Here is a 23501-nt window from a genome sequence, read left to right as displayed (position 1 = left end):
GGTAAAGCGTAGTTTGAGTCAAATAAAAAATAGACATAAGGTTATTGGGAGCCCCACTTTAGTAATTGTTAGACAGTAAACATAAAGGGCCCAATTTTTGATAAATTTTATCTAACACAATCATTGTGGTAATACAAAGGCGTCAGATTAGTAAAAATAACATATTTGAAAGCTCTTAACTAAGTAAACTAAACTGTGCAGATAAAACGTAAGAAAGGGACTATAAACAGATAAATCATAAGGGTGTCATAAAGGTATAAAGACCCTAATCGATTCGATAATAGATTTTAATGAAGAAACTATGTGCTTTGTATTTTACAATATTGAAAATCGATTAAAACCTGACAATTTCGTAATGTCATAGTGTCAAATTATCAGAATCCTCGTCGGATGTGACGTCATTGAACAAATACAAGTCACAAACATGTGGGTTCGTGGCACACTTATTACGCCAAGGCGATGTTAACAAAAATTTAGGCTCAGATTTGTTTGCGATTGCCTAATTAAGCATATGGTAAGCGTCGCTAGAAATATTTAGTGTTAAACAGATTTTCTATAAATTCAAATGTTTAATCTGCTAAACGCCATTCAGATTTGACAAACTGTGACATGCCTAATTTTGGTGGAATAAAGTTAGAACGTAAATCCCTTGTTAATTTTTAACTATATTATATAAAACTAGTTGGTTATTTGCGCCAGCGTAACCGTTATTTTGTCTAAGGAAAAAAACAAGACATTACATTTAATAAGATTGGCTAACAGCGCTAATCAATTAATTTTGAATTTAGATAAAGTAACTTAAACTAGATTAAATTTAAAATATATAAAATGGGGGTAGTCTTAACAAGCCGAAAAAATCTGATTTTATTTTGTTTAATCGTTTGCACAGCGATAAATGTCCAAGGAAGCGTATTAAGGTAAGCAGACTATCCTAACTCATACAAAAATAATTTAAACTAAGCATTTTGTAACGTCTCACATTTTTCAGGGATACTAAAACTATATTACCAACACAATTACAAGAAGACGAAAGATCAGTAGAACAGAAATTTACTCCGGTCCAATACCAATTAATTCAACAGCTTTTGCAAAGTCAGGATAACTCTTACGACGACGATGATTTACAAAATCAGCTCGCCAGCGCCAGCTCGCAGAAGTTTGAACCACGAGTCGCTAGATACTCGATGGGGGATATCACACATGTTGGAACCAAATTTAAAGACCAATTGGCAACAAACGCTTTGTTAAACGTACTAGGAAGGTAAGGTCGAAATAATTTAACAGTAGGGTATTCTTCTTTTATGTTTTTTTAAAATGATCTATAGCGTATCAGTAATACGAAAGAAAAATACGTTTAGGATGTAAAATGAAAACAAAGTAGATTTCGGAATTTAAAAATTGGTAAACAAATTATTTTCTTAATGCAGCGTGTGTGGGTGGGGAGATTTTTTTATTTTTTGTTATTGAAATATTTTCATGTTGCGATTCAGTAAACAACTCAATTTTTACTCAAAATAAGAAGCTTAAATTCCCCCCAGAGGTATTTACTTTTAAAAGCAAACGAAATAACGCCCAATAGTAACGTTTTGGAATTTAAATAACGTCGTTAGAAGGTTCTCATTACTAAACACTGTCACGGGACAATTATTGTCATATGGGGGTGGGTATGTATACAATGGATACCAAAAACACCTTATCTCTTTGAAGAATGTTACAACATAATTTTAAATACACATTTAAATACAAACAGCCAATCATATATCACCGTTTATTTGATACAAATGTACACATTACGATATTGATTAAATTTTACAGAAGTGTCACGTGATAGCCCATCCCACTTTTTAAATAAAAATAAACCAATAGCGTTTAAGCGATTTAAAAATGGATTAGATTTTATTAGATAAATTAAAGTTTAAAAACGGTGATCGTAAAACAATAAGGGATTTTAAGTATTTTATTATTGATACAAGATGGCTGTCGGCTTTACAGGCGCCGTTTAAACCTCTTTGCCGGTCCCAATCTATTTGCTTGTAGCAATATGACCGCAGCGTAAATTTTTCCGCGCACCCCAAAACTTGTTTTTTTATTAAAAGGCTTTCATAATAAAGGTTGAAGCTTTACTATAACAATTTTATTTTTACAGGGACAATCAACCTTCCAATGCTTGCCTCGACAACGCAATGCCAATGGTAAAAGATATCAACGACCTGGTCTTTGCTTTCAAAATGTGTTTTTAAGTAAAAAGTTGCTTTAAAACTACTAAACATTTAACAATGCAATAGTTTTATTCTAAATTTTGTGTGCACCATGACTAATAATGTGCAAAATTGTTTTGATCGATTTTAAAAAATTTGTTAAACGATCGTTCTGTTAATTCATTAAATAAAATTTGTAAAATCAAGAATTTTCGCCATCGAGAAATATAGGTTTTGTTTCCAAAATTACGTTTTGTGATCTAGGGTGACCCAAAATTCATTGTTTGTGTATATTTGGGTTTATTATGTTGAACTCTTAAGCAAATAGCGATCTTATAGTATCTACACACCTTTTCCAGCCCGCATGCCTCCTTTTTTTTAATTACATAGTGTGTTGTGCACACAACTAGCGTAACCTTGATTCTTAACGTTTTTAACCAATTACAGCGATTTAGCTGCGCTGTCTACTACAGAGTTCGCATGCATAACGAGTTGGCAAACAACTAATGTAACCATATCGTCACGATAGTATCTAATGCAAACGAAATTAAACACGTAGACACGAAAATTGTCTCTTGTCGGCATTTTCTTTGTAGGCTGACAACTTTGACAAATGTTGTAAAAATGGCAATATCTGGAAAGAAAATCTGACTGGAAAACTACAAATTGAATTCTACAATTGACGTTAGTTTTATTAAATACGATAATTGACGTAATTAATTAAATGCAACAGCTAACGTTTAATTGAATGGAGTTTGGTAGTTCACAACTTTCAGTTGCAAATGTTAAAAGCTACGGTATATATTTCCTAATTTAAAACCAAATTTTAAACACCTTTGTTTTATTGATATAGACACTAAACGTATGTTGTTGGTTAAATGCGCCAGGTAACCACTTGATTGACGTCACCAATGATTAGTTAAAGAAATTTGTTTAAAAAGTTTTCGTTTATTGACATAAACCAATTGGGTTAATTAACCATGGCCCAAATGCGGGAAAAATTTCGTGTAAAATTTTTAACATGTCGCGTACCTTTGATAAAAATGCGTTGTAATAATTAAAGTTAAAATTGCGTGCTTAAATGAGCGTTTGCTCAAATGAAAAACAGCCAAGTACTTATTTTAATTTTACTGCTATGCAACATATCACGTGACTCGTACTCTTAATATTTGGCCACTTTTGATTAAAAAAACAAATTGTTGTTAAACTCAGCAAACCGGGTCAAACGTTTTCGATGTCTTGCCTCAAGTGTATATTTTTTAAGATTAGCTTTCATTTTTTTGTAATCAAATTCCTATTTGGATGGGTATCTATAAAATTAAAACCGTATCAAACAATGTTTAGACGTAATCCGTTTGTTTCGGTGTAAGATAAATTTGAGCGTTCATGTTTACCATCCTAAGTAAACAAAAACACATCTTCGCTATTACACAATTCAAGAAACCCAAAATAATCAAAGTAATCTTAAACATTATTTGCAAGTTATAATAACATCACTTAAGTGATCTGTTCGGATTTTTTAGACATGTCTTAACGTAAACTATGTTCGACATAGTTAGTAGACTGTAGGTTGTGTAATACGCAACTAATGTCTTGATCGTGAAAAAATGCAATTGCAAGTCAAGAGGTTATTTCATTTTGCTGCATACACTTCACTCTACAAATAACCATGACGCATAATAAACAACGCACAGCCCGCCCACGAAAATAAACAAAGAGTTTATTGACCATCAGACTAGGTTGCGATAAAATCTGACAACTTTCTTACATCAACAGCAAAGTGCATGAATAGCTGAGATTTGCACCAGCCAATAGGAAATGAGATAAAAAATATCAACACTAAACATCTTGCAGAGTAGCAACGGAAAATTTGTGGCATAGAAATAGAGGGGTTCGGGAAACAAAAAGGACTTTGTTACTGAACCGGATATTAAGTTAGTCATTATCCTAGTTCGTATGACGTGTCCTTGAATCCTGGATTACGGGAGCCTTTGACCCCACCCAAATATTACTAATGATTTTGAAATAATAATACCTTGAAAAAATTAAATCAACAATACTTGACGTGTTTCTATTTTTTACTCCACATTTTTGTTAGATTAAAGTAAAGAGAAGTGAGAGTAATTGCAAGTTAATATAAAGAATATAATCCGACGTGACTGGGGCATCAAAATGACTCAATACTTCGTGAACAATTGCTATATTACATTTTTCTCTGCCCGGGATTAAACAGTTCGGATTTCGGCAAAAGTGGCAGACATGATTACATCGTGTGTTATTATTGTCATTTTTGGACTTTCGAAATCTTCAAAAGAGACTAAATTTGAATCTGGCAATTTGTGATATATTTTGGGTTCAAAAACAATTCGTAGTGACGCAAAAATCGATTTCTTTTTTCTTTTTTGTACAGAATTGAACTATAAAAGTTTGATTAAACCCTATACAATTCAGTTTAAGTTTAAGTGATAGGCAGAAAATTTAATTCGTTTGCGGGCAGTTTTTGACATGAATAATTCTAATTAAAAACATGATTGCATGGCTTTTGAGGTTCTTGCTTAACTCAATGTCCTAAGTTTGTTTGTCTTACAACATTAAACAAGGCTTTAAGTGTCGTAAACAAATTTGCTGCAACGTTGCTTTTAATAACAAACATCAACATCTGATTAAAATAGCAATCGTAGTTCTCTTTCGACGAGCGCAAGGTGTAGATAGAACAATCAATCGGAGAAACCGTTCGAATTTTTTCCTATATTTATACGTAGGAGTTGCAAGGGCGTGGTCAAAACAATGTCGTTAGTATAAAAAGAAAACTTTTTGAGGATAGATTGTCATTTGTATCAAAGCAACGACTGATTTTTATATTTTGAAACGGATTATAAAGGTTTTAAAATAGTTTTTGTTGCAAATAGATTCATGGCAATTATTTTGTTTTACAGCTGTAACTTAAATCGTTTAGTGATCACAAAAAAATATAAATCAACTTTATATTAAAATATCTTCATTATCGTAAATTTAAAGCATCCGAAATTTTGCCATCCTGCGTAAATATGAGAAATTATATTATATTGTTAACCATTGTGGTATCGATTACTGCTTCTTCGGCTTCACCCATTAACAGGTATTTAAACGAACTTTGCTTTAGATTACAAAGTGCAAATATTTGTTTGGTAATACTATTACAGAAAACGTAACTTTGTGTAATATGTAAGCCTAATTACCAAACACTTGCGCAAGCAATTTTATTGACTTTTTATTCTTTGTTTTGCAGACGGGAAGAAGACTTAGCCAAAGTTTACAGATTTATAAATAAGTAAGTATTAATAAAATTATGAATTTTAAACAAAACATAAATTTTTTATAAATTAGCAACAACTAAATTAAACATCAAAAATAACTAAATGCATTTCAAAATGGTTACTGTTTTATCACTAAAAGCGTGGTAGTGCGCGACATTTTTGCGTAATTTCGATTTCGCCTCCCCCGCTTATAATTAAGACATTAAAGGCTTAAAATTACGCGTGATTTGGCTGTTAGTATTTTCAATCCACGCCCGAAGTGTGTTTCAGCATTCCTAGGCTAGATAATTAATTTTATTGTTTTTATATTGGTTAAGCAAGGCGGTTTAGAGTTGTTTTTTATTGTACTGCTTATTTAGTTTTTTTTTTACTTTTTTTACTAAATGTTTATTTTGGAAAACATACTTATGTTTATGAAAAAGATAATTATTAAAAACATTTAATATTTGTACCATATTTTTGATTATTTTACAAATGAATATAAAAGGTATTGTTATACTTCATATGCGGTATGAATGTCTTTTTTTCGGGCAACTGCTCGCGTTTTTGTGACTCTTATCATGTCGGCCATTTTGATTTTGCTAAACTTAATTACTAAAATTAATATTTTTTTTTATTACCAGAAAATTTAGAATTTAATTCTTGAGTGAATGTTTTGCTTTTAGTTAGAACCTTAAGTACAAAATATATGTAATTCTAGTTTGTTGTGTTATAAATTAATTAGACATATAAAAATAACATTAAATTATTATTGTTATTATAGATATCTTGGCGATGAAGCTACTACAGAGGAAAAGTTAATGTTTTACCGAATTTTTGCCGATTTAGAACACGTTGTGCAAGGAAGTTCGCATAAACATGGCTCAAGGCTGACATCTAGAAGTCGTAGGACGAGAAGAACACCAGATACAATACTTACTGAAATGATTACTATGATTAATGAGGAAAAACAAAGAAAAAGTTTTGAGCAAAAATTGGGATTGTAAGTACAATGATTGTATTAGTGGAGTTCATTAAGGCTCTTAATTCGATTAAAATTTATTTTGAGTGAGAAGCTGTTAGTAGTTATTATCATCAAAAACTGCCTGAGACTGGGTCGGGGTAACTGACTTTACCCTATGTTAAGGCCGTGAAGTCGACTTTCTCACATCGAGGATAAATAAATACGAAATAAAATCGTTCGTTTATAAAACCTAATTAAATTGTTAAAACAATCGGTAGTTGTAAATTTTTTAAATTCTCGCAAAATTTGACTACTCTACATGGTACTACACCATTCCGTTACAATAGAATACCTCGCAGTACAAACTTGTTTAATCCTACGCAAAAATGGTTGTACCTGTTTAAAAGCGAATTCGATACCATGTCATGTTTTAAAACGCACCTGTGCGGCTATACCAACGCAGCGAAAATTGGCTACTACACGCCTGGGAGGTGTCGCACTCTAATAGTTCGCATTGGATAAGTAAAGCACCAAAATGGGCGTCCTCATTACATTTACGCACAGAGTTGACTAGAATTTCGTGTAGGACAAAGTACAGCCGAAAAAAAATTTAGGAACTTGTTCGCGAAAATACAGAATCGAAATTTATTAACAATAACAAAAAACATTTCAAATTATAATATTCAAATTTTTTGAGCTTGAAATTTGGTAAATAAAGTTTTACGGTACGTTCAAGTTATAACGAAGTCATTATTTACAGATCTCAAAAAGTACCGAAACAACGAAAACTTTGGAACGATTGTCTTGTTGAAATGTTCATGAAAGGCTACACCGGAGAACGTGCAAAAGCCAAATGCAATAAACTCTATCCACAAAACAACTAAAATGATCTGGCTAGTTTAAAAAACCGGTAAACGCGCTCCAAGGAAGTAGTCCGCTGTAAAACAAGGCTGTGCTTCACTTCGCAAAATAAACTGCAATTTAGAATGTATTAAAAAATGGAAAAATAAATATTTATTTAGTTTACTACTTCAAAGTAGAAAAATACATTTTGAAAAAAAGATTATTTATTAAACTGTTGTAAAACTTTTGACTTGGTTTAAATACTATTTTAATTTTAAATGCTTATTGTTTAAACGTATATGCTGTAAATACGTTTGCTACTATTGTACCTGTGTTGTGTAAATTTTATTTATTTGCCTTACTTTGTAAAATTTAATATTGCCCTTTTTCGCCGTTCAATGCATTCAATTCAAATTATTTTTTTTAGTTATTTATTTGTTTATTTTATACTTTTCGAACTAATTGTTCAATAAAAAAACCGTTTCCAATTGCAATTATGTTTCGAAAGTGAAAAATTGCGCAAGAAATCTATTTCAGGAATTTTACCAAAGAACAATAAAATGTTTTGTCACACCCCAGATTTCGTAAGAAAAAAAGGCGGAAATGGGGTGTAAGACCTTCTGTATCCAGTTTCAAAATATATTTTTAAGCAGTTGACGATATTTGATACGATTTAGGACAAAATTAGTCAACGTTTTGACAACGGAATGATAAACAAAAAACACATCTTTTAAACATCCAAAACGTGATAACCACACAAGTTATCTTTTTTGTATTACACTACACGCATGAAACATGTCATTTTACTGTGTGATATCATTTGGTGACGCAAGCAGCAGTCTAACTTTGATAAGATAATAATGGTTGGTTCGACGTTAACATTTATGTATTTGGGCATATATGCCGGGCGAACCTGTTCTGATTTTCTAATATTAGATATCTTTAAACAAATCTGTCAAGCTGTAATGGCATTATTGTGTTTGACGATAAACCTGCAAATCGCTAACCTTTTACTCGATAACCAATTATCGCATTATGATCTGAAATAGTACAACATTACTGTTATTTTTTACACATTACGTGATTGTAGATAACTTTTTTTAATATAAACATAACTCATGGGTATTTTTTAACCATTTAGTGTCAAATGGCTTTGGTTATAAGGTCAAAAAAGAAAATTATTTCTGCTTACTCAGTTATTAACCTAAAATTAAATTAAAAAAGAAATTATTCATTTTTTAATTTATATTTCGGTATTTTCAAACAAAAAATATTTATAGAGTGAGATTTTTATCTATCTCCGATTTTATATATTTTTAGGCTGTAATATTTTATTATTAATTTTAACGTCAATTTCAGAAGCTGATTTTTTTAGTTAACATTTTTTTTAGTTAACCAAGGTCGTATAGAATATAATTTTACAAACAACAAGTTTAGATTTATATCTAATATATTCTGTTAGTTTTGCAAATCACAAAGAGAATAAGTTTTGCAAATCACAGAGAAAAGTTGATTTACAAAACAATTTTTTTACTGTCATTTTTTTCAATTTTTTAAGTTTATAGCCTAACAAGGGCTAAATTAGCCCAAGTTGAAGTTGGTCCGCACTATATAATTCAACTTTGTTTTCTTATAACTATGTTTGTAGTTGAGGTAATACTTTGAAGTAGTGTTGTGGCATAATATACGTGAGGAAATTTTGTGGTTGTTAGTTCAGTAAACTCAGTCAGCAATACCTAGCTGAGTAGTGCCACCTAGCGCCTGTATTACCTTCGATTTTTTTTAAATTGCGGATTGCAGACTATAGGACTTAACAGGAACTACATTTGTTTTTAACAAAGTAATGTTTGCTAAGCAACTTTAGGCTAAAATCAAGGTAAACATTTCTTATAAAGTTTACTAAAAAATACCCTTGTACTATTAATTATAATTCTAATATTCGGCAACGTAGGGGGCGTGCTTCTTTTGAATAATTTTTGCGATAATTATGTGTGTACAGTATAATAAATTACACTAGGATTATTAGAAAATGGTCGTAAATTAAATATTGCAAACGATAATATAAGTATTCTGCAACAAGGTTGTTGCATTTTTCTTAATAAGTCAATATTATCAAATGGGCAGCTAAGTATAATTACACAAACCCACGTAATTCAAACACACGTTGGTTGTATTAATAGTTCTAACATTTCAACAACAGTCTGAGAATTTACTACGGCTCTTATCGCAAATTTCAAAAATAAATAAAGGCGCGTTTACTGAAACTCACATACTCCAAAAAGGTAAACAAATAAAGTTTAAATTAATTTTCTTATCAGGCATAGTACTACAGTTTCGAAAATGTTGTATTTAGGTAGGATGTGTTGTTTTGTTATGACGTTAATGCGACGACGAAATAGGTAACCTCTTTACTACAACGTGCTGTAGGTAACTTCTTACCTAAACGCAGTACTACACGACTCTTTAAAAACGGTTTTCAATTGGTAACTTTTCCGTTGCTTAATATATATTATTACTGTGCATGTGGATTTTATTTTTGTTTAACTTGTGATCCAATTTTTACACTTTACCGTTCGCAAGTGAATTATACATTACATAAAAGACCATCTAGCGCTTTACCCTTTACAATACAATACGCGTGACATATCAAGCTGTAATATCAAAACAAAGAAAGCCATACGCCTGACCAAAGGCGGGATTATCGTTACAATGCCGAGAAAATTTTGGGGCGTATTGTTTACCCTTTAAAAGTCAATCCATTCGATCTTTGATAATAAGTAGAATTCGAACCGCGTCGTAAAAGCACCACTTCGCCCTTAGATTGTGAGAATAGTGCAGCTGGTTTACTTACTCATATACTATTTTTTTCTGGTTTCCAAATATATGCACCCTTAACGTCATTTTCACCCTTAAAAAATTCAAGGATGCTCTACTGAATGTGTTCCCTAATATGACTCATTTTTTAAGTGGTAGCTATTAGACATTCAAAATCAAATTTTAACCAGTACACAAAAATGCCAAACCTATATACGACTTCTCAGTGTAACAATTCTTTTTTTACCAAGAAGTGTTTACGTGCTAAAATGTAGAAACCCCTAACTTTTTATTTTTAGCGCAATTTCACCAACACGGGGCGTTTTTTATCCCTGTCAATATTTTGCGAATATTAAGTACATGTGATCTTATTACGGCTTAACCCCCACAAGATTTTCTATTTTTACGTGAATGTGATACGTAATAACCAATTAAGAGATAATTGACGTCAGTACTAATATAAATAAACTTTAATTATACAACTCTTCAATATGACTAACGTTATTTGAAAGGGCCTCTTGATCCTTGTTAAATATCATAAGATAAAGACTTATTTCATAAACTGATAACAAAAAAAAGACAAAAATATTATAGCAGGATTTCATCATTTTTTGCCACGTGGGGATTTAGAATGCCTGCTTTAATGATAAATCATTTACTGGAGTATTTGAACAATGTGTACATATCCAAATATGAATTTTTTTTATCTATATCTATGAGTAAATTTTTTGATTCAATTTTTGAAAATAAGTCGACGTAAAAAATTTTCAAAAGCGATATTTGCTTTTCTTATGAAATCACCACCATGTAGGTATGAAATGGTGTTTATATTATTTATTCAACTGAATAAAACAAGTTGTTTTAGTTGAATCAGGGAGAATTTTCCGGTAAAAATGCCAAATATTTTTTTTACCCATTTTTTCAATAAAAATTTAATCTATACAAAAAACGCCGAGTCACATTGGCCCCGAATAATTTCCGATCAACAATGACGTAGTAGTTTCGTGGCCGTGACGTCACAAATTTTAACACGCTGTTCTTTAAAATTCTGGTAAATCTATACTCGTTCAATCAATGTCGGGAAACGGGTTATCGAACCCTAGCGTACTTGAAATTATATTTGCCCAGATTTACGCGTACATTATTTTGGCGTAACTGGGTATTTGAGTAAGAAGATTTGTGTGCATAAATTTACACGTGACGAGTTCGATAGAAATTAAATTCGACTTATTTTCTGTAAAAATTAAACAAAACATGTGTCTTATGGGCATGAAAGAACAAGAAAAAATATCGATCTTATGAATATTTGTTCGATTTTTGGGAGAAAAGTAGTGGTCCCGTGGTAATGAAGTAATATTCGTTTTAGCGTATCGCAAAACATTTAAAAATACCCCTAAAAACAAAAAACCAATAGCTTAACACGCCTTAAACTGTCGCTGTACTGGTAAAAATACAATTAGGTTAACCAAAAATTGTAAATATTTTTAAAGGGGTTATCACGTATCATAATGGATGTCCAAACGCTTTGTTATAAATAATCCCTAACGCAAATGGTAAAAATAATCTTCAACGTGTTATTTTCTAACAAACGCATAAATAGAAGTGACAACTATAATAATGAAAGGGCGCGTCGTTTATTTTCAAGGACAAGTTACATCATTTAAAGCTTAAAAATACCCCGCTCGTAATGCGCTCTTGAGTTTAGGCTCGATTTCCTTGTTATAAACTCTTCATGCCCTAAAAACAAAATAGAAATACCGTAACTTACATTTTAAAATATTGCAAAGTATTTTTAGGCAAACTGATAAAAATGTCACTTTAAATTTTAATTAAAAAGAATAGAAACAATGTTTAAGGCTTAGGTACTGTAAATATTGTTTTCGATGGTTTGTCGGTAAAGTTAAACTAATCCACCAAAACCATTTATAGCCTGGTCAGTGCTTGCTTGTTTACTATTGTCAAATATTCTTTTCAACTCTCTTCAAAGGCCACGCGCCTCCATTGAGTATTTAATGTTCGACCGGGTATTTCCTTTTATAATAACGGTTGTTATGTTTGGGCCTCGAACACGCCACGTCGTAGTAACGCGGAGATTTAAAAACATGGCAATCCAGGGCGTAGGCTATTGGATTACATCACGTAGTGGACAAGCTATTTATGCGAAAAACAAATAGTTTGAATGGGTAGCGAGGCTACGCATCGGAAGTCAAGTCATTGACGAATTTAGAATTCACGCGGGAGACAAGAAAGGTGTCCAACTCCCTAGCTGACGTTAGCAGGATATTACGCAAGAGTTTATAAAAATGCCATCGTGCGCTTTACTATTAAATAAAGTATACGGTAGTTATTTCAAATATTACTTTTAACCGACCGAGCTCTAATCAATTAAACGAACCCTAAAATTAATCTTACCCGTGACGTAATACGTGCAATGACGTGTGCTGGAATTATATAAATGGATGTGTTTGCTCACTCATGCAAAATTGACAGATGGTTTCACCTCTAAAATACGAGGACTTCTATTGGTGGATTTTAACCAAATTTCGCAATTTGCATCCGATCTTGCGCAACGTTTTTAACCGTTACCGACCTTTACCTGTTTTTTTAAAAAAAAATTACTGACAAAAATTTAGCGACGCGAACGGCAAATTAATCGTTGGTCGGCGTAAATCGATAAAACACAATAAACTGACTACCTTAGCGACGCAAGGCGAGGCGTAAAAAGTAAACGAAAAAAGATTGCCATCAAAAAAAAGGGAGAAAGGAATCCACGCGACAATATAAATATGCTGCTTTATTTTCCATAGGCTCATACTTAACCAAACAACTAACCGATAACAAGTTACTGCCGAGGTATAACTCTCCTCTGTCTTCAAGAAACGTCTAGAACTTATCAAAAAACAAGAAAGATGAACGCAATAAACTCCGTAGTCTACTCTGTTTTCATTTTATTTATTTTGGTGCAGCGATCAAAAAGTGCATCTATACTAAAAAGGTAAGAATTTTTTTTTATTTATTAATATATGGTCGGTTATTATTACCTTATGTAAAACTAAATTTACTTAAAAAAAATCATGTCATTTTTTGAACTTTATTTATTTTTTTTATTAAGGAAATAAAAATAATGGTTTTCTGTTACATTGTAGATGACTAGCAAAATTATTTTTTTAGTAATTTAGACTTTAGACTCATTAAATTGATAATAGAAACGTTACGCAATATTTTACTGGTATATTAATTTCCGCAGCAAACTGGAAGTCGGCGAAAATTCAGAGGAAGTTTCGCAATTATCGCCGAATATTGCCTTGCTATCACGTGACACGAATGAAATTCCACAAAACAGCATTCTACACCGAATTCGACGATTCAGCGACATATACCATACCAATCAAGATGCAAGAATAAAAGATATTGCGGCCGCAAAAAAATTCATTAAACACATATTTAAGTAAGTCTTTTTACAAGTAATATTTTGCTTTCAACAAGATATGATTATGGAAACAAATTAATTTTTTTTAAGTTAAATATTAATTTAGTATTCTTTTATAGAGCTGAAACGAAAACGAATGTGTTTAACCACTGCATCGAACATTACGTCTTAAAACACGGGTTAACAGAAATGACCAATGCCGTGGAGCACTGCCTTTTAAAATCGTTGTAAAAGAAATAAAAAACGAATTCTCGGATTACTGTTCTTTGATACGGGTTGTCCAAGTTTGCGTGGCAAATTGTGCAAAAAGTGGACCTGTCGTGCTTTTATTGTTTTAAACTGCTATATACACATTGTGTTGCTTATTTATTAATTTATTTTGTATAAGTATTTCTTTCAGCCTATTTGTGATCGTTTTTTTTACCATCGTATGCACCATTGTACGGAAATAAAATTTAATTCAGCAAAAATTAAAAACGCTAATTCAATTATGTGTTCAACAGGGGGCCACAGCGGGACACTTAACAATATTGACGTCAGTAATAATAAAAACAATAGAAAACATGACATATCATGTTACAAGTTTACAACAACCGAATGTAAACATAAGAACACGAAACAATACTTTTTAACTTTAAAGCTGTTATTTTCATTAAACTTTTCTTGGGTATTTCCTTACACGTGTATGTTTTAAAATCCCTCCTAGAAACAAAATTCTTAAATTCTTTTACTTTTTACTTATAAAGTTATATATATAATATGGTATGACAGACTAAATATTTAAACAAACAAATTTGTTATTTCTTGTAATTATAAACCATACCGAATTGTCGAACGAAAATACATTATAAGAATCGTAACACTATAGTGCAATGATGTATAGACATAGTTATCATAGATCAACAAACAAAGCAAATAACTTACAAGCTGTAGTTTGTCGCAAACTATTAAATCGCATGACACTATTGCAACAGTTAACAAAATAAGGACATTTGGCATAAAACTATGTTTAAAAACCACCGAAAAAGTAGAATGTTTAATTTTAATTTCGCTTTTTGTGGTTGTAATATTTTTATTTTCTTGTATTTTTGTTCTATATTTTGTTTATTATTAGCATTATTGCTTTTTATAAGTCTTTTTTTGTAAATATATTTAAAAGATTTTCTTTGTATTGTATTAAAACATTTCAAAGTCCTCCTTTTTACAAGACTCGCACAAAGTTTTTTGGGTAATAACAGTTACCAAACCTTTTTTATATAAAAATGAAGCCATAAAAGTGCTTGTATTTAAAAATATATACTGAAGATGCTATTTTATGACAATGATTTATTGTATTATAGTTTAAGTCCATATAAATATTTTTTGTAATAGGCGTGATGACTGGGAATTTACTGAAAATACCCGCAAATTTTTTTATTAGTTTCTTTTTTCCGCCTTTTCGCGTTATGTAATTAACACAGGGTTTTATATTAAACCTATATTTTTTATTATCTGCAAAGACTTCTTCTGTTTTTAATTGTACATACAACCAACTTGGTTAGATAAAATGATCAGTAACGAAATTATTTATTCTTCGATATTAATCGGATCTATTTTAATTGGGTTTCCATTAAGAAATATTTCACCTGGAATAAATCGAAAGGTATGCAAATGATATGAAGTAGTAATAGATCTTAACTTGCTTAGGATAAAATTAAAAAACAATCAAAAACCAGAATATTAGACAATAGCTAAACTGTTTTTTTGAATTTTAACTTGTTTTGTTTGCCCCTGTCAGTTTTTTATTATTTAAAAACCACATTTATTTGTTTTCTAATAAATATATGATTATGCATCCTGTTTTTGGGTTTGAAATTAAAATTTTACAAGGGGATTACCTTTGATTAAGCTATCCTTAAATTAATCAACAAAAATATATTTTAATTAAATGATGTTTATTTCTCAGAGCTCTATTAGCGTCGTCCGCCCAATTTATGAATTTCGGAATGCGGAATTTTTATACCTTTCTCTTATCTACCCTTGCAAAGTTCGCCCCTTTTTGCATTTATTTTAGTACTATTCGTTTAAACCGGTGGACGATGCTAATAGATTCCTTATAAACTGTATATATATACTGAATTTTTAAAGATAAATACAGTTATTGATATTATTTGTATTGATGTATTGTTTACAGATCACTACTGCTGGGATTGGATTTTTACTTGTTTTTGGAGTGTGTTTTTGGGATGGATTCTATTCTCTCATTGCAATTTTAGTTAACATAGCAATTATAAAGATTTACAGAAGGTAAATTTAATAAAAATCATTACACACATTTGCCTATATCGAAAAAAAATGTCATGTGTTTTTGCATGCTTTTGGTTTGTTTAAAATGTATTTTTTGTAGAAATGCATCACTGATTTCATTTTTGTGGTGCTTTCTTTATTTGCTGTTTTTCCGGTGCGCCACATGGTTTTCTTTTCCACAACCAAGTCCATTAGCAAATGCTGTTCAATTGTTACTCACCCTTAAGGTAAAAAAAGCTTTAATTTGTTAATGCAGGTACCTTGCATAGACTGAGTCCTATAAATTTGTATCGAACTTTTGTATATTATTGGTATTCAGTATATACCTATAAAATGTAAAGGATTAAATCTAGATTAAATATATTTAACTAATGTTGAATGGATCAAATGGATCGCATGAATTTAGTGGGTGAGGGTTTGATTCATTGGGACCATCTGACCCATGTGTTTTATGAAATATCTATTTAGTCCATTTGATCCAGTACATTATATAGATATCCATTCCAATATTATGTATGTGTACAATAAACTTTTTTTGAAAATAATTAATTTTTAACCAAATTTTTTTTATTGACGTACTTAAAAAATTTTTTTGATTAAGTTAGTAAGTGTTGCAATTGAAATCCACGACTACAGAAACAACCATGGTAAAGAAACCCAAGTTGTTTCAAAAACACTTGGATTAAATGAGGAGCCATCAGCTTTTGATATTTTTTGTTATTCTTATTGCTACCCTGGCATGTTTACAGGTATGTTGTCGTACTTTTTACAGGAATTACAATACTAAATATAATTAGGTATTTATTTAAAAACCTCAATTATGTATAGATTCAGGTAATGCATTAAATAGCCTATACTAGCCTATTCAACTTGGTACATTTTTATAAATTTTTGTTTTCTAGGTCCATTTTTTCGATATCGAACATACTATGATTATGTTAACATGGAACAAAAACTTATTCAAAATATGCCATGGCAAGACGAAATTTTTTCACGGGTCAAAAAAATTGTCGTATTTGCTGTGCTGTACCTTATTGCTGCCTATTTTTTTAACATTGAATATGTAAAATTAGATGTGTTTTATGAAAATCCATTGTGGTATAGGTGAATTTATAGTTTATAAAGGTTTTATATTTTGTTAAATTTTAAAAGGTTTTATAAAATTTCAAGCACCAAAAAAGCCCTTTTTTGTAATGTGGCTGACTGCTTGCAACGCCATATTAGAGTTGCTTGTATCACAGTTTCATTCAAATAATTTAATTTGAAATTTGTGGAATAATAATTTACTTTTTTACAATATACATATATAATTTTTACTCCAAGCTAAAGGTAAAATATGTCTATGTTTGAAATTTTCTAGGGTATTTTACATGGTGCCAATCTTTTTTCTTGGTCGAATGAGATTCTATTCCGCCTGGCTCCTAGCTGAGTGTTCGTTTATATCTTTAGTTTTAGGGGCATACCCCATCTATTCTAAGCCAAGACCTGCCAATGGCCCAACATTGCCAATTGATTACAATAAGTAAATTGATCCATTCTTACAAAATATAATTTTCATTTACATTTGTAGATTCCTTGACGTTGCAAAATTGACTTCACAAGGTAGACATGGTTTAGCATTTAATACTATAATCTAACCACAACTTGATTATAGTTGTCCGATAATTAACTTGTTCGTTGGCTTTAGTTTTGCAAAATATTTTATCATCATCATGCAGTGGGGATTCAACCTATTCTTAAAAACTTCATTTAGATTTACTTTAAACTGACTTAGTTTCAAATTTTTAGTGTATAATTTATAAAGTAATGTTTCTTTTACTAGAAACAGTGAAGAAAAAACTACTAAGGATAACATGTTGAGTTATACATTCGAAACTATTAAAAATGTTGATCCCTATGGATGTGATTTTAGTCCTACTGTAAGATTAGGTATGAGAAATTGGAATATGGGTGTACAGTGGTGGTTGGCTAATCATGTGCATAGAAGATGGCCAAATTCATTTAAACAATTCAGGTAAGAAAAAAAATTAGGATATAAAATTTTTTTATCGTTTTAGCAATTGTAAGCAAATTTAATTATTTAGTGATAAACATTTTTCTACTTTTAACAGAAACATTGGTGTTCTAACAGTTAGTGCATATTGGCATGGCATAGATCCTGGATACTTCGGTGCATTTTTAACTATGGTTATTGTGATGTTGGCAGAAGATTTACTTGTTAAAGTAGTAAAAAATAACTTGCCTGAATCATTACACCAGGCTTATGATTGGTAAGATAGGACCTTAAAAAAATTGCAACAATTTGCTTGTTTAAATAAAATCCTACACTAGGGCTTTCTGTATTGTTAAACTTAATACATTGCAAACCTTATGATTTATTTAATGTAAAATTTAATATGTTGTAAGAAAATTTCTGGTATTTTATTTGTTTAATTTTTTTTTCAGGTTTAATTGGTTTGCAAAAATGAGAGCTTTTGAATATATGTACATGGCTTTTGCACTTCTTTCTTGGCAAGACACTTACAGGTAAGATAGTTAAAAATGCTTACTATCTAATCAATAATAATAATTGTCTTGATTTACATATTTTAATTTAAATCTAAAATTAAACACTTTAGATATTGGAAATCTGTGTATTTTTGGCTTCACATATTAAGTTCAATAATAATTGTGCTGTGTACAATAATTTTAAAATTTATGAAAAAGAAGAAAAAGTTGGTTGCGGAACTTGATAAAGATACAAAAAAAGTTGAATAAAACTAATAAGAAAGACCCTTACCAATTTAGTTGAACAAAGAGGCCATATCAATGTTAATGCATGATTTCAAATAATTTTTTTTTTTCTAATGACCAATTATTCCAATAAAAATTAAATTATTTTAAGAAACATAAAAAATTTTATCTGTTATATTTCACAATAATTAATATAATATAAATTTTTCAATGGCCATCTTTGTTGTTATTTAAATTTACTTATAATTAATTTTTGCAAAATTTTTTAATTTTTCTGTAAGGGTATTATATTCTTCACTTTTTTATTCTACCTTTTTATTTTTATCCAAGCTTTGAGGAGTAAATTTAAAAACCATCTTCCAAAATAAAATAAAAATTATATATGATACATGGAAAATAAAATAGGATTCCATCCAAAATCTAAAACATATAAAGAGATGAATGTATAATATAAAATTTAAATAAAACAACATTTTTGGCAAAATTTTTTTAAATTTATTTTACCTTATTGATGCCTCCCAAGATAGTAACATGAAACTAACTGAAAAATATTCAATTCCACGGTGGTGAATAAAACTAGCTATACTGTGCAACAAAATTACGAGGTAAAAATTTAGTTATTACCTAGATTTTCTAAATATGTTCTTATTTACATGTCCTATGAAAAAAATGTGCACCTTTTTAGGATCTTCCATTTAAAAGTATTGAATTCGTATCTTTTTCTAATTTCTATTGCAACGTCTTCTCCAATAAAAAACAAGAAACCAGTTGCATAAAACAAAACATAACCTGGGTATATGCCATGCCAAAGCGCCATTACAACTCCAACTATAGCTCTCCTAAATAAATTAAATTTAAATGTGCAGCTTAGACCACGGATAATAAAAATATTTTAGGCGTTTAGCCTTCACTTTACTGACCTGACTAGTTTTGACTTTAAATGTCTTGTTCCATTGTAAATGTAATTCTGAAGCCACCACTGTGTAGCCATGTTCCAGTTTTTAGCTTTGTCTTGGAGAGCAACCAATTTGAATTCAAGGTTGTAAATGTTAAGCCCCTTGACAGTGTCAAAACTCCACTTATTTGTATTTAATGTGCTGTAAAATCATTGTGTGAACATTTGAATTTACAAAAAATGTTTTATACGATTAAGTGTTAAAACAATTAACCTATTTATTGCTTTTGTTGGACCGTTACCACTTTCTGGTAAAGATTCTACTGGATAGAATCCAAAATTCGCAGTATGATACCCGATTTCGCCGATTAGCCATATCGAATATATTTTTGTTTTGTATATTAAAATGATAATTCCTCCCAGAAAAAGTCTATAGATATATATATAAATTTAATAAATAATCAAACTTGATTCAAGTTATATTTTATAAAATACCATACGTGCACCTGTGCAATACCGATTTTTGATAAAACTCCTCTGTGACAAAGTCGTTAATGGATACCTTGCTACTAAGGCCAAAATATATAAGAAGCGACGCTACAAGGTAAGGTAAGCGTGGTTTGATCTCATTCTTTGCAACCTCTTTAAGGGACGGAGATTGAGTTGATGTTAAGTAATCCCAGTAAGTTCGAAAGGTGAATATAGGACCTACAAATTTACAAAAATTTTAATTTTTAAAATGTTTACGACGTTTCAAGGCTTTTATCAAATTATGTATGTTTAAATGTTTGCTAACAAGAACTTGGAATAAATTAAGTGAGTCTTACTCCAACTATATTAATGTATTAAACTTGGAGGTATGTTAAGTAGTAATTTGGTTAATGAGAGCCTTTTTTGCTTCTAAAGCAATTGGTTACTTATAACTAACTAGGTAATTAACGAAAAAATTAAAATTGTACCTGTCAAAATTCCAACATAGCAAAAACAAAAACAAAAAATATCAAAAACTGAAGGTTCAAATTCAAGAGGTAATCGATATCTTCTAACGTGTTGTGAATTATAAAGTTTGTTTTGTCGATAATGCTCAATATCCCAACATAAACTTGTTATCTGGTAATAGCATTATTTCAGGGTTTATATGTAACTTTGTTGGCACGGCGTTTAAATTCGCGGAGCATCTCATAACTTAAGATCATGATTTTGTTTACAATAAGTAATTTTTGTATAGAAGTGAATTATATATCAAACAACAGATGCTTACTAGTTTGGCAAATGTTTTACCTTTACAACATATATCATCATTATTCCTTCCATTAATGGCAGAACTTGCAATTTTACATTTGAATTGTAAACCGTATATTTATATATTAAGAGGTTTGTTAGGTTCCACAAAAACGAAATTATGCCGAGGTATCTAAATATTAAAAATGGTAGGTTTTTTGTTAAGCATATAGATGAAAAATGTAGAGTTTAGAAATTAAAGTTACGATTTCCTAAATATTTAAATTTAAACTGCTAATTTAAATGCAAAAATACATTCGCTTCAGCTAAGGAAATATAATTTAACTGTTGGTAATTTGGGAGAAAAAAATTTACGACACATTAAGTCTTAGCTAAATATTTAGACCATTTTTATTATTGTTAAAAAAACTTGCCATTTTACCTTCTTAGATGTCGAATAAACAATATACTACCAAACACACTTATAAGCATATATGTGGTGGAGTACCCCGATGATACCACAACGTAAAATATGCCAATTATAGTTGTGGTAACCTAAAGAAAATTGTTACATACCACTTTATTTTTTTTATATATAACTTAACAAAACAAACTTAATTAAAATAAAAAAAAATTTTTACAAACGTTCTGTTTCTTATTTAATTATTACCACTTTATTTTAGTTTCGCAGTTTGGCAGTTAAGCTAACCATAAATACTTGTTAAATTGAAGTATTTACCTTTTTTGTATTTGAACTCTTGATGTTTCGTGTTAAAAAGCCTATTAAGAGAGATGAAATTATAACAAATAATCCTAATTTGTCGGTAGAATCCATTGCAAAATTTATGTAAACCTAAAACTACCCTTTATAATATTTTTAATATGCTTTATAGGCTACTTTGTTAAAATGCTTAAAATGCCCATTTTTAACCATAAATTATAACTAATTGATAGTTCACTGTATAGTAAACTTTATATATAAACAGACGCTTCTTTAAACTAAATTTACACTATGCAGAACTTCCGGAAATCATGTTTTGAAAACAAACACAAATTTTTCCTATAATTGATTAAGAAATTTTGTTCGCTCTTAAAATCATCTTAAAACAATTTAGTTTTTTAAAAAGTTTTATTTTTACGTTGTTCAAATGAAGATTTGTAAAATGAGTATCACATAAAAATGCGAACGGATGAAGTTTGTTTAAAAATATACATAGCAAATGATTTAACACAACCATATTTCGAGTTTTGGGTACACATAAATGTTTTTTCTTTATCTGAAAAAAATTACGGAATTATCTTCTCTAGTTTTTCACTTATATGTACACAGGTAGGGGGTGTGTTAGAAAATCTTGCTGTATTTGTTCTACGGTCAATTCTGCAGACAGACAACCGTTCTCCAAGCATAATATAATCTAGCAAATAAAAAAGCATGTTAAAAGTATAATTTGTTTGTTAAAGACTTTAAAATATAATGCATACCTGATCGACACGAAAATCGACATATGCTGTTTTGTTCTGTTTCGATAGTTCTAGAGCAATCTTTTATTCCGTTAGGTGGTGTTTCGAGTGGTGAACAACGGTTTGGTTCAAGTCTAGGCCTTGATCTTCTGCGGCCCACTGTTATGAAATATAAATAATTAAAAACCTAGAACTTAAAAAAATTGTTTTACACCCACAATTTTTGCAATGCACTGCTTCTTGATCACAATTATCAGAAGAACAGCAACATCTGCACACTGAGTTCATGCCACCAGGTTTACATTCGTTTACATTCTAAAAAAAATTACTAGTTATGTAACTTTATAAGTTTTGCATTCACAATTTAAAATCAAGATGCTCTAGTTTTAATATTAAAATGGTTCATTTTTGCTTTAAATTAATTAAATTTTCTTAAATTGTGAAAAAGTAAAAGCCTACATTTAAATTCAACAAAGTATTATTAGAATACAAACTTGTTTCTGATTATTTAAACATGACATAGTTTGTTTGCATCTTTTGCTTATTGTTACAACTCCATTATTCTCTCTAACTTCAGATTCACATGATCCCTATAATATAAAAAAATATTTTTAAAAAACATTTTTTGTTTAAATTTATTAAATTATTTTTTTTAAAAAAAGCTTTTGTGTTGTATGTTAATTTTTAAAAAAAGTTTTAACTTACTTGATTTCTTTGACATGATTTTTGTGAGCCTTTAATCCTGCACTCCCTGTCAGTTCTAACGTTATCACATGTCCAACAACGCAATCCTGAAAGATATTTTTATTTAAGTTTAAATATTTGAAAAACATTTGAATTGATCTATTTAGAAAAAATGCACAGTAACTTTTTTTATGCGCTTACCTTTAACACCAAGGCTAAATGCTGTCACTGCTATCAATACATAAATTTTCATGATTACCTATAACTTTCTTAACTGTTTCAAAAATTAAAACTAGGTAGAAAAAATATTTCAAATTTGGGTAGTTAAAATTTCTGACTACTTTTATAAAATTTGATAAGACTTTATGCAGATTTTTTACACTAAATAGGATATGCTGTCAAACAGCTTTGAATATTAACATAATTCTTAAGCCATGAAGCAATCAATCTACATTTCTTATGCAATGAAACATTTTTTATTATTTCGAAATCAAAAATTATTTGCAATTCAAATTATTTCCGATTACCTTCATTTTCTCTCTACCTCGTAAAGTAATTTGGGCAAAACAATTTTTTATAATTTAAATAAATTACAACACAAATTTAATTTTGCATTAAAACTATTTGGAAACACTTAGATTATCCACGTGAGTATCGAGCAATGTCTAAATAAGCCAGTTTTTTTTATCTGCAACTT

General features: G+C 30.0%; 5 protein-coding genes across 5 annotated transcripts; 4 read left to right on the top strand and 1 right to left on the bottom strand.

The window, feature by feature from the left end:
* The first annotated feature begins 786 nt into the window (after positions 1 to 786).
* Positions 787 to 2386, top strand: LOC145743540 (uncharacterized). Its single transcript, XM_082561526.1, has 3 exons — positions 787 to 917; positions 989 to 1261; positions 2147 to 2386. The coding sequence occupies exons 1-3, from the start codon at positions 829 to 831 to the stop codon at positions 2238 to 2240; spliced, it is 456 nt and encodes a 151-aa protein (XP_082417652.1). The 5' UTR covers positions 787 to 828; the 3' UTR covers positions 2241 to 2386.
* A 2755-nt stretch (positions 2387 to 5141) lies between these two features.
* Positions 5142 to 7680, top strand: LOC145743439 (uncharacterized). The gene is made up of 4 exons (XM_082561397.1): positions 5142 to 5316; positions 5467 to 5508; positions 6258 to 6476; positions 7198 to 7680. The coding sequence occupies exons 1-4, from the start codon at positions 5246 to 5248 to the stop codon at positions 7319 to 7321; spliced, it is 456 nt and encodes a 151-aa protein (XP_082417523.1). The 5' UTR covers positions 5142 to 5245; the 3' UTR covers positions 7322 to 7680.
* A 5241-nt stretch (positions 7681 to 12921) lies between these two features.
* Positions 12922 to 14072, top strand: LOC145743469 (uncharacterized). The gene is made up of 3 exons (XM_082561433.1): positions 12922 to 13089; positions 13342 to 13542; positions 13644 to 14072. The coding sequence occupies exons 1-3, from the start codon at positions 13004 to 13006 to the stop codon at positions 13753 to 13755; spliced, it is 399 nt and encodes a 132-aa protein (XP_082417559.1). The 5' UTR covers positions 12922 to 13003; the 3' UTR covers positions 13756 to 14072.
* A 926-nt stretch (positions 14073 to 14998) lies between these two features.
* On the top strand, positions 14999 to 18928 carry LOC145742106 (membrane-bound acylglycerophosphatidylinositol O-acyltransferase mboat7-like). The gene is made up of 10 exons (XM_082559865.1): positions 14999 to 15166; positions 15698 to 15810; positions 15911 to 16037; positions 16412 to 16559; positions 16713 to 16914; positions 17171 to 17332; positions 17633 to 17824; positions 17922 to 18080; positions 18256 to 18336; positions 18429 to 18928. Exons 1-10 carry the CDS (start codon positions 15071 to 15073, stop codon positions 18565 to 18567), a joined length of 1419 nt encoding a protein of 472 aa, XP_082415991.1. The 5' UTR covers positions 14999 to 15070; the 3' UTR covers positions 18568 to 18928.
* Positions 18929 to 21782: 2854 nt separating this feature from the next.
* Positions 21783 to 23173, bottom strand: LOC145743459 (uncharacterized). Its single transcript, XM_082561423.1, has 6 exons — positions 23006 to 23173; positions 22826 to 22911; positions 22615 to 22710; positions 22339 to 22435; positions 22142 to 22279; positions 21783 to 22074 (listed from the first exon to the last, which is right to left on the bottom strand). The coding sequence occupies exons 1-6, from the start codon at positions 23055 to 23057 to the stop codon at positions 21947 to 21949; spliced, it is 597 nt and encodes a 198-aa protein (XP_082417549.1). The 5' UTR covers positions 23058 to 23173; the 3' UTR covers positions 21783 to 21946.
* Between the last annotated feature and the right edge of the window lie 328 nt (positions 23174 to 23501).

Source organism: Corella eumyota, chromosome 2 (genome assembly GCF_963082875.1).
Source record: "Corella eumyota chromosome 2, kaCorEumy4.1, whole genome shotgun sequence".
Classification (NCBI taxonomy): Eukaryota; Metazoa; Chordata; class Ascidiacea; order Phlebobranchia; family Corellidae; genus Corella; species Corella eumyota.
The sequence above is the reverse complement of the archived record's forward strand: the minus strand, read 5'-3'. Positions and strand labels throughout refer to the sequence as shown.

Coding starts and splice junctions, on each gene's coding strand:
- LOC145743540 (XM_082561526.1), top strand. CDS start 829: ATGGGGGTAGTCTTAACAAGCCGAAAAAATCTGATTTTATTTTGTTTA. Junction 918..988: donor GTCCAAGGAAGCGTATTAAG/GTAAGCAGACTA, acceptor CACATTTTTCAG/GGATACTAAAACTATATTAC. Junction 1,262..2,146: donor TTGTTAAACGTACTAGGAAG/GTAAGGTCGAAA, acceptor TTATTTTTACAG/GGACAATCAACCTTCCAATG.
- LOC145743439 (XM_082561397.1), top strand. CDS start 5,246: ATGAGAAATTATATTATATTGTTAACCATTGTGGTATCGATTACTGCT. Junction 5,509..6,257: donor GTTTACAGATTTATAAATAA/GTAAGTATTAAT, acceptor TTGTTATTATAG/ATATCTTGGCGATGAAGCTA. Junction 6,477..7,197: donor TTTGAGCAAAAATTGGGATT/GTAAGTACAATG, acceptor CATTATTTACAG/ATCTCAAAAAGTACCGAAAC.
- LOC145743469 (XM_082561433.1), top strand. CDS start 13,004: ATGAACGCAATAAACTCCGTAGTCTACTCTGTTTTCATTTTATTTATT. Junction 13,090..13,341: donor AGTGCATCTATACTAAAAAG/GTAAGAATTTTT, acceptor TAATTTCCGCAG/CAAACTGGAAGTCGGCGAAA. Junction 13,543..13,643: donor TTCATTAAACACATATTTAA/GTAAGTCTTTTT, acceptor ATTCTTTTATAG/AGCTGAAACGAAAACGAATG.
- LOC145742106 (XM_082559865.1), top strand. CDS start 15,071: ATGATCAGTAACGAAATTATTTATTCTTCGATATTAATCGGATCTATT. Junction 18,081..18,255: donor TTACACCAGGCTTATGATTG/GTAAGATAGGAC, acceptor TTTTTTTTTCAG/GTTTAATTGGTTTGCAAAAA. Junction 18,337..18,428: donor TCTTGGCAAGACACTTACAG/GTAAGATAGTTA, acceptor TAAACACTTTAG/ATATTGGAAATCTGTGTATT.
- LOC145743459 (XM_082561423.1), bottom strand. CDS start 23,057: ATGAAAATTTATGTATTGATAGCAGTGACAGCATTTAGCCTTGGTGTT. Junction 22,912..23,005: donor ATTTAGCCTTGGTGTTAAAG/GTAAGCGCATAA, acceptor AATATCTTTCAG/GATTGCGTTGTTGGACATGT. Junction 22,436..22,614: donor GTTTAAATAATCAGAAACAA/GTTTGTATTCTA, acceptor AATTTTTTTTAG/AATGTAAACGAATGTAAACC.